At 44.0% G+C, this 14,419-nt stretch overlaps 1 protein-coding gene across 1 annotated transcript in view; it reads left to right on the top strand.

The window, feature by feature from the left end:
- Positions 1 to 14,419, top strand: part of pdzd7a (PDZ domain containing 7a) — a 98,342-nt gene that overhangs the window by 51,186 nt on the left and 32,737 nt on the right. Inside the window, exons 11-12 of the mRNA XM_078224347.1 lie at positions 3,698 to 3,789; positions 8,032 to 8,123. Of these exons, the coding sequence (XP_078080473.1) occupies positions 3,698 to 3,789; positions 8,032 to 8,123 (184 nt within the window). The remainder of the gene's footprint in view (positions 1 to 3,697; positions 3,790 to 8,031; positions 8,124 to 14,419) is intronic.

The raw sequence follows: 14,419 nt of genomic DNA, 5'->3' as shown, positions 1-14,419 counted from the left end.
ACCAAAGGAGGCCAAGCTGCTGTGGCAAGATGCACTTTTACACTTATGTTATAGTCTGAAGCTATGGTTAATGCTGGCAGTGGCTTCAGTTTTCTTTCTATCATATGCCTGGATCAGGAATCTCCCACTCTAATCACCTACCATTGATCTATGTTGGAAGGATTTACAAGTTTACACAACCTATTCGTTCACAATTTGAACGCACTTTTCTTGGCCATCAAGTCCCAGAGGTTCTGGCACAGAGGTAGGGAATACTCCATCACAAGACATCCATAATCAGCTTAGTACAGTGTCCAAAAGGCTATGGATCTCCGTCTTAAATGTATTCATTGTATTCATCCACAACTCTCTTGAGTGGAAAATTGTAATGTAGCATTGCACTGTTGAGTAAATTACTGAAAAGAAATCACTATTTTTAAAGGAAAATACATTCATGTTATGGTATCTATCTGTAATGAAATATACTTTTGTAATAGCATATATATTCTGCTAAAAGCAGAAACAAATATTTAATCTACCCTTCCCTCCAAAGAGCACCCTGGAATATAGTGATAACCCCCACAAGTCCATGGGAATCACTGATAGATCTCCCTGTGGGGCTTGTTGAGTATGAGTTCCCCTGGTAACAGGCAGTGGCTTGTCCATCTGGAACTCATTACCTGAGCCTTTTATAAGGCAGGCCCAAGACTGGGCCTGCTGAATAGTCCCAGGCAAGGACTAGTGTGTGTACACCACGGTAGTAGTATTACTTTGCATTGTGTAATAAACCATGTTCCTTTCCAGTTGGACTCCTTGAGTCATTCCAAGTAATTTGTTCTGAGGACAGGGGAGTAGCAAAAATCAGAAACACATTTTGTAAAGGGTTGTATCTTTCTATGCTTAATGCACCACAGAGAAACGGTTGTTTAAAATGTTAAGTAAAATATTTACCTGCTCACTTAATATTTAATCTTCCACTAGATGGCAGTAAAATATTATTTCAAGCATTGCTCCATAAAAATACACAGAAATTGCAACACAGAAACAGGCCATCTGGGCCAACTAGTTTGTGTTGCTATTTGACCTGAATTTGAGCAGAAGCCCAAATCCCAGGTACCTACCAAGTTTCCGTATCCTTTTATTCAATTTCCTTGAATCACCGATCTAACCCTATTTGTGATTGCTGACATGAGACTGACATTCCAGAGTTGTTCTTGCTTCACTGCCAGAACTTAGTTGGAAGTGAAGTGGCGACCCCGTTTACACACATAAACTGGATTTCAGCTGCACTTCCAGCCAAGTTATAGTGGCAGAGCAGCTGAGAAAATTGATGGATAAAGGTTTTGTTTCAACTGCTAACCTAATTAGTGCATTCTGCAGCCTTAAGGTCTTCTTTGTAAAAATTATTTCTCCTGTTTTCTGTCCCAAATACCAGAAAGCTAGCGGGTAATGTAAAGATGAAGAGTAAGAGTTTCTATAGATATTTAAATAAGAAAAGAGTTTAACAAAGTGAGCAGTAGTCATGTAGAAAGTGCATCTGTGGTACTGATAATGGAAAACTGGGCTATGGCAGCTGAATTAAACAGTTATTTTACATCGGTCTTCACTATGGAAGACACAAGTAACATCCCAGAAATAGCTGTAAACCAGGAAATAGAAGTGAGGGAGGAACTCAGGAAAATTACCAGCGAAGTGGTATTAAGTTAATTGTTGGGTCTGTGGGCTAAGAAATCCCCTGGTCCAGATGGACTTCGCCCTAAGGTCTTGAAATAAGTGACTAATGATGTAGTTGATGCATTTAGGGGCTGCACAGTGGCACGGTGGTTAGCACTGCTGCCTCACAGCACCAGGGCCCTGGGTTCGATTCCAGCCTTGGGTGACTATCTGTGTGGAGTTTGCACATTCTCCCCGTGTCTGCGTGGGTTTCCTCCGGGAGCTCCAGTTTCCCCCCAGTTCAAGGTTGTGCAGGTTAGGTGAATTAAACATGCTAAATTGGCCCTTAGTGTCCCAGGATATATAGGTTAGGGGGATTAATGGGGTAAATATGCAGGGTTACGGGGATAGGGTGGGGGCCTGGGTAAAATGTTAGAGAGCTGGGGCAGACTCAATGGGCTGAATGGCCTCCATCTGCGCTGTAGGGATTCTATGATTCTGGGATTGGTTTTAATTTTCTAAAATGCCCTAGATTCAGCGGAGGTTCCATTAGATTGGAAGATAGCAAATGTAACTTATTTATTCAAAAAGGGAGACAGAGAGAAAGCAGGAGACAGCAGGCCAGTTAGTCCAATGTCCGTCATAGGGAAAATGTTAGAAACTATTTTTAAAGATGTCATAGCAGAGAGCTTAGAAAACCTCAAGGCCATCGGGCAAGTCAACATGGTTTTGTGAAAGGGAAATCACGTTTAACCAATTTACTGGAGTTCTTTGAAGGAGTAACATGCTGTGGATAAAGGGGAACCGGTGAATGTACTATACTTAGAGTTCCAAAAGGCAACTGATTAGGTGCCACATCAATGGTTATTGTGTAAAGTAACAACTCATGGTATTGGCTGTAACATATTGGCATGGATTGAAGATTAGCTAGCGAACAGGAAACCGAATTGGCATAAATAGGTCTTTTTCTAGTCAGCAGGATGTGATGAGTGGTGTGCCACAGGGATCAGTGCTGGAGCCTCAACTTTTTACAATTTATTAAAAATGACTTGGATAAAGGGACTGAAGGTATGGTTGCAAAATTTGATAACTCAAAGATAAGTAAGAAAGTAAATTTTGAAGAAGATGTAACGAGGCTACAAAAGGACACAGATAGCAAAAGCAAGTGGGCAAAAATCAGTCAAATGGAATATGATGTGGAAAAATGTGACATGGTCCATTTTAGAAGGAAAAATAAAAGAGAAGCTTATTATCTGAATGGTTGAGAGACTGCAGAGCTCTGAGATGCAGAGGGATCTGGGTGTCCTGGTGCATGAATCAATAAAATGCTATCATTTATTGTGAGGGAAATTGATTACAAAAGTAGGGAAGTTATGCTTCATTTGTACAGGGCACTGGTGAGACCGCATCTGGAACATTGTGTACAATACTGATCTTCTTATCTATGGAAAGATGTAAATGCATTGGAAGCAGTTCAGACTAGATTTACTAGATTAATACCAGAAATGGATGGATTGACTTGTGAGGAAAGATCAGAGAGGTAGGAATTGTATCCATACGAGTTTATTGGAGTAAGAGGGGACTTGATCAAACCTTTAAGATCCTGAGAGGTATTGATAGGGTGGATGTGGAGTGGAAGTTTCCTCTTGTCAGAGAATTTAGAATCGGGGTCACTGTTTAAAAATAAGGGGTCGCTCATTTGAGACGGAGATAATGAGAATCTTTTTCTCTCAGAGGATCATGAGTCTCTGGAACTCTTCCTCCAAAGGCAGTGGAAACAAAATCTTTGAATATTTTTAAGGCAGAGCAAGATAGATTCTAGATTAACAAGGAGGTGAAAGGTTATAGGGAAAGGCAGGAATGTCATGTTGATGTTACAATCAGGTCAACCGTGATCTTATTGAATGGCAGAGCAGGCTTGAGGAGCCGAGTGGTCTCCTCCTCCTCCTATGTTAGTATGTGTTTGTATGTTTAATTTCTATCGATGCTATATAACCTTGTAGTTATATTATTGGATGAATATTTTGTGTTTTAATTACAATTTGAATGTCAGTTTTGTTTGTAGTTTGTTTTAGGTGGTGGAGTGGAAGACCTGGTGCGGCCACTACTTTCTATATTAGATAAACCAGAGAAACTACTAATATTGAGAGAGATCCGGTAAGAATAATACTGTCATGTACGATTGTGTCCCATTAATTCTGCAACATTGTAATGCCACTATTATAGTTAATACAGGACAACAATATTAAATAATTATTTGCTTGCAAAAAGGCGAACCATTGTAAACTGAACACATACAAATGTCTCTATGTTTAATTGCTGAAACGTTTGTAAATTAGTGATAATAACTGATTATATAGAATATAACAGTGTGCTGATGCAGCAGTGTGTCATCATTCCAGGTAGTGGTTGGATAAGATTTACACTCACAATTTCACATATGATTATGGGTGATTACAGTCATTATAACTGAGGGATATAATTTTGTTAATGTAAAATTGCAGTGCTATAATGTTACAGTGACTTCAATCTCCATTGTTATAGGATAGGAAATAGATTTTCTTCCTTCTCCTTCAGTTGCCGGCATGACAACAGTTGCTGCACTTTATAGTAATAGTATGTGAAGCAATTTGCACTGTTTCTGACCAAGATATTTCATAAATGCAAGCCTTCCCTTATCCCTCCTTCTGTCTCCCCACACTATACATCATACAATGGCGAAGAAAATTCTATAACTGGCTGCTAGGAGCTGCACAAACCAGAGTACTAATCATTGTATTTGTTCCTCTTGCAATGTGAAAGTGCCTGGTGTCTGACCATCTTCTCTCACTATAACTGAGGTAGTGAACTCACAGTAGTTGAGAACTCAGCAGGTTTCCAGCAGGAACTTACAAGTTGTGGCTAGATTCCTGCCCACCCACCTTTGGCAAAATGTAACCAGTAGGCCTCAATGCATGCTGCTTGCCAACTTCCTGCCGGGAACAGATGAGAGGTGGCCTGTGGAAATGTGTCTGCCCACTGGTATTCGGGTAAGTGTGCAAGCCTTCAGGATGTGATCTCATAGTGCAGAATGGTGAAATGTGAGGCAAGGTGAAGATGTGGATCAGGAAATACTTAAACATCTCTCGTAAGTTCCAGAGGAGCACTAATATATCTCGTGGGTATATGGATATGTACCCACTAATGTATCTATTTGTGTGGGTGAAACACACAAATGTAACAGCTATTCAGAGATTGGTAGAAGGAAACTTCCACAATATTTATGATGATTTTCTAGAAACGTTCGATGTTGCATAGCATATGTGGTCTGTTTTCAGTTATGTTCTTACATTTGAATTGTGTGAATAGCTTTTCTTGTACCTGAGAAGAAATTACACTTTGTAAATGTCAAAAGGTTTAATTTTACAAATTCAGTAATTACCATTTTGTTCCAAGGGGGTTTAAGTTTGTTTGTATATTTACATTTAACATCATAATAAATTAAGATAATGATATCCTTGTGGTCATTTTGACCAAAGAGGAGAATGGCTTTTGCAGGTTGGTGCAGAAGACACTTTAAGGAAGGAAGGAACTTGTGTTGACAGAGAATCTTTCAAAACCTTAGGATGTTCCAAAGTTTTTCACAGCAAAGAATTATGGTGGTATATTTATTCTAGTAATGCAGGGAGACATGATAACCAAATTTGTCTTAGTGGTGATTGAGGGATAAATGTTGGTCAGGAGATGGAGTGGGGAGGGGAAACCCCATTGCTCTTCTTCAAATAGTACATGGAACCTTTTACTCATATCTAAGAGGGAAGGTGAGGGCCTTGGGTCATGTTTCATCCAAAAGATAATGCTTCCAACAGTGCAGCACTCCCTTAGGAGTGTCAGCCTCGGCTTAGATTCACCCCTGGTGGGTTTGCGGTGGTAGAGGCAGCTCATCATTGGCCGCCGGTATGATCTTCTGGTCCTGCCAAAGTCAACAGCCATTTGCTTTGCTCACCTGACCCTCCACCAGAGAACCTGTCATTGGATCGTCTTTGGTGGGACCCGAAGATCATATTGGCGGGAAGGGCCCAAAATATCGCCTCCTCCCCCCGAGATTCTGTGCACAAGTCTCTGGAGTGGAGATAGATCCCACAACCTTATGATTCAGGCAAAAGTGCTACTACTAACACAAGTGTGAGTAAATTATTATGAGTAAATTCTTCCACTAATTTGTAGCTGTATCAAATATTTAAACAGTTCTCATCTCAATGTGCCCCACCTAATGGCTTATTTTAAATAAGCTGTATTTGCATAAACATGAAAATTATTAGTCTTGAATCTTTTGAAAAAATAGTCATCAAGAGTTAATTAGACATGTGTCCTTTGTGAAAAAAATAAAAACCAATTTATGAAAACACTGCGGTAATTACAGTTGTGTATAATTCCCATGAGACCAGCTTTACAAAAAGCTTCTTTGTATTAGTCTAGTCTTGCATTGAAATTGTCATCTTATTAAAGAAAATGTTTTAACCTTGATACTGCATTCCGGATAACTTTAGATACAGAAACCTCCCTATAGTGCCTTACAAAATATTAAACTGAACAAGTGTTTTTTGAAAAAAAAGATAAAATCTAGTAGGCTATCATTGTTTAAGCAAAGTGCTTTCATTATTTTCTTCAATGCGAATGAGCCTTTAGCCAGTAGCTTTGTGTTGTACAATTAAGATACCATTTTATAGAGCACTGATTGACGCCGTTCATTAGCCACAAAAGATCTCAATCAGCCCAAGGCCAGGTGGGGGATCAGGCAGCTTCCCAACTGCTTCAGAGGTTAAGGTAGGGTGGGGTGGACGGGTAGGTAGCGGGAAGGCCGACAGCTGGATTTTACATGCCCTTCCCACCTTCAAACCTGCCAATGGGTGAGGCTAAAATCCAACCCAGAGAAACCTGCAGCCCAGGAAACCTGTCTTCTGTCATCCCAAACAGGCATTCTGAACCTGGAATCTCTCAGGAACTCTGATGGTGTCAAAGGAGGATTTTTTAAATTAAATGCTTGTCTGTCTCCACATTTCTGTTTGTGTTTGAGTTGAAAATCCATTAGTGAATTGATAACTTAGAGCAATTATAAGTAGCAAACCTCATCCTAAATTTCAGATGATCTCACAAACATGTTTGAAACTACCATCTAATCCATGTGGGAAATCTGATCTAATAATATTCATTCATTATTATTCATGGCTCCTTATACTCTCTGTTTATTAAAAAAGCAGCTGCATCTCAATAAGAGTCTGAGGCCGAGATTTCCACTCCCAGGTTGGTTCCACTCCAGTTGGAATTTTCATTCTGGGAGCGGGCTAGATTAGAAGTCAGGCCTGTCATCCCCAGATGAGTGCAAACTCTGCCGGATATGGAGGCTAGATGGGCAGAAGGCTGCTTCTGTGCTTTGGCACTCTGTTTAAGTTATTTTTAAAAAGATTAAAACAAAAAACAACCCTCGCCCCGCCAAACACACTATCCATGCGCTATCCATGCCAACCTATATCAGCTCATGTCTACCAGTTACCCCCATAGCCCCTTATCCCCTGTGCCAACCCGTGCCCCTCTGGCCACCCTCATGGTCACTCATAATTCTTATACCAGCCACGGCCATTTATAGTCCCTCAGCCAACTTAGTACAACTCATGCCAACCCATGCTCTCCACCTACCACCCCTTTGCCTTCAATGCCAACTCACCTAGTATTCTTTTGACAGCTTTGACAGTTCATTGACAGCATGATAGTTCCTTGACAGCTTCAACATTTCCAATGGATTTATGTATTTTTTATGCACAATCATGTTTACTTTTAACAATCCCAAAATACACCTTACCTCCCCCAAAGGCTGCTTGATCTCTTCCAAAGGATGCCTTACCTCTCCCAAAGGTATCCTGCGACCATATTCAAATGGATACCTTACCTCTCCAATGAGATACCCTGTCTATCCAAATGAATCCAGCAAGTTTAGACCTCCTCTCACCTGGCCTAATCTACACAAATTAGGTTTCACACTCCTGGCCTATCAAAAATCCACTGCAGTGGATACAGCTGGTCATTTAAAAGACTGGCTACCTCCGTAGTCCATGAATGCCCAAATGCTAACCCAATCTTATCCTACCCTTGCGAAATTAGCAAATGCCTTGTTCAGGGGTGGGTTTCAGAATTTCCAGCCATTTATAGGATTTTCACCACAATGTAACAAAACCCTGGGCACGGTGGCACAGTAGTTAGCACTCCCGCCTCACAGCAAATACTCTTTCGGAGAGTCACTGCAGACTCGATGGGCCGAATGGCCTCCTTCTACACTGTAAGGATTCTATGGTTCTATGGAGCATTTACTTATATTTTGTTTTGGTAAAGCATTGTTTCATTTCATCTGTCTTGTTCCTAAAGGGCCATCATTGGACCAACCGACCTGGGCAGGTTTGACAGCATGGTGATGCCTTATGAACTGGAAGCATATGATATTCTGAAAAACAGAGCAGGTGGGAGAGTTGTACAAGAGTGATGAAAAATGTGTGAAATGAGTAATTAGAGTAAGCAAATTGGCTGAAATATTTTGAATGATGGTGTATTATCAGGTGACAAGGGCTTTGCTTTGAATAAAATTAACACAGGAAAAATGTAAATTATCGCTATCTTCCATACTTTGTAGTTAGCGATGATGAACTGAAGCAGTCAATTAATTCAAAGGGCTAATTTTAAACATGGGGCAGTCATCATGGAGGGTCCAAAGTAAGTGTAATCTCCACCCTTCTGGACCACAAGGCCAAGAGATTTTCATGTGTGGGCCTAATCTACAAACTCTGACTCTGACTCCCAGCTGAAGCCAACATGAATTATTTTACCTTGGGTGGGCAAGAGTCAAAACTGGTGGAGTTGAAGAGCAGGTGGTGACTATGCACATGGGAACATTCCCAGCTAGCAAGTGCAAGTTCTGGTGATTGGCGATCAAGGAGTGGGGGAAGCCCTAAATCAGATGACGCCCAAGCTGTCCTTGTGGAAACAGGAAGAATATTTATCTGGGCCCAGAGCTTTAAATTGTTGCTGGTGAACCAGAGACAGTGGGACCTGCAGTTAAAATGTTAAATAATGTAACTGGGATGCAACATTTGTTTAAATTACATCCCCTCTCCTCCCGTGCCTAAAGTTAGAGGCGTTCAAAATCTGGAAAGCACGGTTCGTGCTGGCAAGTTTCCGAGTTCCGATCTTCTAGGCCCCTCGCCGATGGAATAGCTTGAAACATGCTGCAGGACCAGGAGGCTCATTTTAATACATTAGCAAGTCATTAGTGAGCACTCCCTCCGAGACTCACCCCCTCACTAGATATTCAACAGTTTACTACCCTAGACGTGAACTTGTCATGGGGGGTCGCTCTGGGAGAAAGGGACATGGCCAGTCAATGACCTGGCACTGTCCCCTGGCACTGCCCTTGGCACAAGTGCCACTGCCAGGTTGGCATCCTGTCCATGCCAACCTGGTAGTGCCAACCTAGCAGTGCCAATCTCTGTCAAGGGGCAGGCCCCAGTGGGAGCCTTATGGTGCAGAGTGGGGGGGTGAATTCATTAGGATTTGGTTCTGAGCTGGGAGCAGATGGAGGAGCAGGGGATGCTGGTGATGGCTGCTGAGGATGGCAGGTGCAATGGGTGGGTGCTGGCTCTGACTGTAAAGGTGGGTGTGCGGAAGGGGCTGATGATCAGGAAGAAGGGTGGAAGGGGTTGATGATCATGGGTGGGGAGGGGAGGGTGGCAGTGAAGTGCCTGATTCTGATCCTGGATGGAGTGGAGAGCACCTGAGACCTCAGCGGTGGGCTGTGGGGGAGGTTTATTCCTGTTTATCAGGGCATCCTTTAAACATGGTGCCCCGATCTCAGTGCAGCCGGGTTTTGACAGTATGTTGAGGCCTGCCCCCTGCGTGATTGGGCGAAACACGCCCCCTTGATTTTCTGAGGGCCCTATTTTAGCATTTTGATTCTTAGTGCTGGGGGGACTTGAAACTGGGAGTGTTTCAGATCTGACTTTTAGACCCGTTCTGAGGTGCCCCCACATGTTCTCTGCCGGAAAAAATATCAGCAATTCCGAATCGCACTGAATAAGCCTTTGGGTGGGGTTTAAAGCGCCCAAAATCCTGCAGCTCCGATCAGTGCCTTCAGCTGCGCATGAGCAGACAAAAAAAATGATAGAATGCAGCTCCCCGTCACATCGCTCCCAGGCTGGATAATGCCTCTCCCTGGCCCTCACAGACATTGCCCCAACCTCACAACATTATTGACTCCCTTATCCCCCCACCCACCTGCCACCCAGACCGATCGCGGCTCCTTCCCCCTTTCCCCCCATTGATCTCAGGCAGAGTGGCAGTGGACGCCCCTCCCCCCCCCCCCCCCCACCCACTGATCTCAGGCAGAGTGGCAGTGAACTCCCCTTCCCCCCCACTGATCTCAGGCAGAGTGGCAGTGGACGCCCCCCTTCCCCCTCAATGATCACAGGCAGAATGGCAGCGGATCCCCCCTCCCTCCTCACCGATCTCATGCAGAGAGCCATCGCCCCCCCCCCCCCCCACCCCGCCGATCTCAAGCAGAGAGCCATTGGATGCTCGGCACTTACCCCCTCACTAGCTAGAGCGCCCAAATCGGACTTTTGTAGAGCATGTCTGTTTCGCATCTGGATGGGCAAACATGGTGGTAAAGAGGGAAGTGCCGGTAAGGTTGGGTGTGCAGCTCATTAAGTCAATTTAAATGCATGCGATCACGGCCATTTTCAGGCCTTGGTAAAGGGAGAACCGACGTGGAGGCGGGCGCGGATCGTGCCACTCGCCCGACTTTATCAAGTTTTCATGCCCGAAAACGGGCGTAACACGATAGTAAAATCGGGCCCAGAGTGTTGTAAGATCTGGAGAGAAAACTGGTGTGTTTCTCACCGGAAACAACGCTGCCATTTTTTGATAAGACTCCCCCCGCCGTCCCCCCATCCATACTTTTGCTCCTTGTGGGTGGAATGTTTGAGGTAAAGCCTCCGACATCATGCACTACAGTTGAGAAATTACGCCAATGTTTTTCCACCCAGGGAATACTTGAAGTCATAGGGCATGATCTTATCAACCATTCACGTCACTCTCCTGCTGCAGCAAAGCTGGAGCATTTGGCACCCAGCCAAATCTCCGTTAACTGCAGTGGGATGGGAAAATCCCACTGGCGTGAACGGTGGTAACAATCCAGCCATGATAATGGACCAGTGCTAAGTTTCAGAACTTCACTGCCCTTAATGGTATCAAGCACATTAGGACTGCACCTTACCACCAAGTATCCAATGGACTAGCTGAGTGAGCCATCCAAGCCTTTAGCCTGGCCAAAAGAAGCAATTCCTTCTGGGCTACAGGACCACCTCCACATGCAACAACAGGAGTCTTATCAGCAGTTAATGAACCGTCGTCTCAGGACGAGACTGAGCCTCATGTTTCCAAATTTGCCAGGAAGGGTTGAAGCCAGCCAAAGAAGTTAGAAGACAAACCTTGATTCATGTAAGTCAATACGGTCATTTTCAATGAATCAAGCCATGTCTGTGAGGAATTTTGGAAGTAAGTCCCTGGAATCGTTGCATCCAAAAGATCTACAAAATTATGAGAGGCATAAACAGGCTGGATAGTCAGATGCTTTTTCCGAAGGTGGAAGTGTTAATTACAAGGGGGCACAGGTTTAAGGTGAGAGGGGGAAAGTTTAAGGGGGAAAGTGCAGGGGAAGTTTTTCATGCAGATGGGTGACTGGAACACGCTGCCAGAGGTGGTGGAAGCATGCACATTAGCAATATTTAAGAGACATCTGGGTGGGTACATGAATAGGGAGGGAATAGAGGGATATGGACCGAATAAGGGGAGAAGGTTTTATTTTTAGTTCAGTTAGGGCATCATGATCGGCACAGGCATGGAGAGCCGAAGGGCCTGTTCCCGTGCTACACTTTTCTTTGTTCTAAAACTGGACCCGTGTCTTATCAACTGGGCATAGAAGGAAGGATCATCCGGAAACATGTAGACCATTTGAGGGAGCAAGAGTTGCCCAGCAACTAGTACTGTCTTCAGGAGATATATTGCCATCTGGGAACGTGGCTGACTATCCAAGCACTGAAATACCTGGTTGACCTGTGGCAGGCACAACCAATATCTCCATGGAAACGAGATAGAACTGATCCCCTTGTGCTTGAAGAGGTGCCCATCATTGTGTTTTCGGCTGACAGCAATCCTGTTGAAGTGCCCCAGACAATGGAGTTACACTGCTCCACAAGGATTCAGATATCCCCTGAAAGACTTAGGGGGCGATTTGTGTTGAATTTGTGTAAAAACTGGAGTAAATCATGCTTGTTTTTTCAGCAGGAGTATCAAAATGAATCTCCCACACTCTGCACTGCAGAGTACCTCAGCTGAAATTCAGGGGGTGGGGCCTATTCCCACTGGAGAGGCTGGCAGCATAGCACCGAGCGGGTCATTGTGTATGTGTTGATCTGTCAGCACCGAGATCGGCGCATGCGTAGTGGCCCTGCATTGCCGGCCTCCCGATCACTGGCCAGCTTGCTTGCTGGCCAACCCTGCAACTCCCACATCGCCGCCTGGGCGACCCTACCAAGGCCCGATCACTAACCCCCCCAAACATGTCCGGGCCAGCCTCGACCTCAGCCCCCTGGCCCGCCTCGATCTCCCCCCAATCCCCGGGCAGCCCTGATCTCCAGATCCCACCCCCACCCCTCACCAGCAGCCTCAACCCCTCCCCCCCCACAGTCCTGACTCTCCCCCCCACTTAAGCAGGCTGACCCCCCCCCCCCCCCCCCCCCCGCCCCCCACGATGGCTGGCCCCAATCACTGGCCTCCCTCCCTTTGTCACCACCGACTGCAGAGTGGCAGTGGGACCACCCACTCCCACCGATCGCCCTCCATCAGGCCCTGCCCCCATTTGGTCCCACCCCCTTGGCACTGCCTAATGGCAGATGGGCAGTGCCAAGGTGTCCCCTGGGCATTGGCATTTTGCCCTTTGGGCAGTGCCAGGGGGCCAGGTTGGCAATGTGCAGGGGACATCACTACCCTGGCCCCCAACCCTCTAGGTGGCCTCGATGGCCCCCTTCAATCCAGCGGGGTCAGGCCACTAGCTCTCTGCATGTGGGGAGCTATACTAAACCTCGCTGGAGTGAACCACTCCTTCTGGGGTGGGGGGGAGTCGCTAGTGGGCCCGGAGGCTTCAGTCCCGGGCCCGCTAATTGGATTTAAATTGTATTAAAATGGGAATTTAAATAAATTATGCCGCTCTGTGCTGATTTCTGGTGCAAGTCTCCCGGCCCACTGTGCTACAAAAGCAGTGGGCTGGGAGAATCACCCTCTTAATTTCTAATTGAATGTACTTAATGTTTAATTATCTTCGACTGTGTAAATTGAATATTGACATTTGTATAAGAGGACATGGAGGCAGAGGGAAGTGATGATTGTCCCTTTAAGGATCCGTCGATAGAGTAAAGATCACATGTCCCAAGGAACCAATTGGGGAGCTCTGTAGGGGATCACCCTGGTGAGCTTGGGTTTCTGTTCCAGAACTTTCTTGGAAGCTGACTGACAACCATGAGGCTGCAGCCCTCTATGTAATGGTTATATGTAAATAAATGTTACAGTTGTTATCTACCTAACTGGTGTACAGGAAATATTACAAATGAGTTGAAGTTTACATAGGTAGTTCTGTTGCATTCTTTAAAATTGAATTTTATTGAAACTTATTTTTTAAGATAATAGCCTTCATATTTAGTATCTGAAATTCTTTATAGCCCTGGAACAGGTTCTAATGAGAACTAAAAAGATTTTCCTTAATCCTTTAAAAATATTTACAGATATCTTTTATTGTTATTTCCATGGTTTAAAAAAGATGAAAGTGCTGGTGAATGTTGCGGCATAAAATGATCTGCGTTGTGCCTGGTCCAGGTTGTTAAAATGGAGGCAAAGCTCACCGATTTAGCAGTGGGACAATCTGTGCACAATTCTGCTTTGGCATTAGTCCCTCTCCCAAGTCCATAGCTCCCTTTTTTTAGACCTAAAACAGGCACTTGTATCAGTCAATTAGGGGTTTGACATCTGAAAAGGGATCCTTTTGTCGAAATCTGTTGGCATTGAGCCAATTTTGGGGCCTGCAGTAATAATAATACTACCCCAGCAACAGGGTAGCCTACTTCATAACCACCTCTGAAACATAACCAAGGACCACTTCTGGTGCTCATGTCTATGCTTGGTCAGGCTTCCCCTGGGAGCATAACCAGTGCTGGTAGCCCAACAAGTAGGTATGTTGATAAAACCTGATGACTGATTTTCATCAATCCTTTTTGCCTCTTGCAGAGGTTTTAACTCATTTCTAGGCATTTAATTTCTATTAACATGAATATAAAAAGGTATTAAATAGTTACTACTGAACCCAGATCAATATTTCAACAAAAAAGTTTCATTTTTATCTTTATAGATGTGGCTTGCTATAATACTGCATTCATTTTGAAAATTATCTCAGCTGCAGAAACAGCATGAGATTTTATATCTATTTCAGAGATAATGCTTTAAATATATATGTAGATTAAACAGACATAAATAATGAATATGTCACCAGGATCGCATTTTTCCATATATTACAATCCAGTGTGGTTGAAACATTAATAAAATGGTCAATGAAAAGCATAGTATAATTTATTGCCTATTGGATTAGATCATATAATTAAAAAATTGATTAAAGGTAATTGAAACAAAAACAATCAAATCAAATTTTCCCTTTTAG

The sequence above is a fragment of the Mustelus asterias genome, chromosome 11 (genome assembly GCF_964213995.1).
Source record: "Mustelus asterias chromosome 11, sMusAst1.hap1.1, whole genome shotgun sequence".
In the NCBI taxonomy this organism is placed as follows: domain Eukaryota; kingdom Metazoa; phylum Chordata; class Chondrichthyes; order Carcharhiniformes; family Triakidae; genus Mustelus; species Mustelus asterias.
Note: the sequence above shows the minus strand (reverse complement) of the source record. Positions and strands in the feature narration are given on the sequence as shown.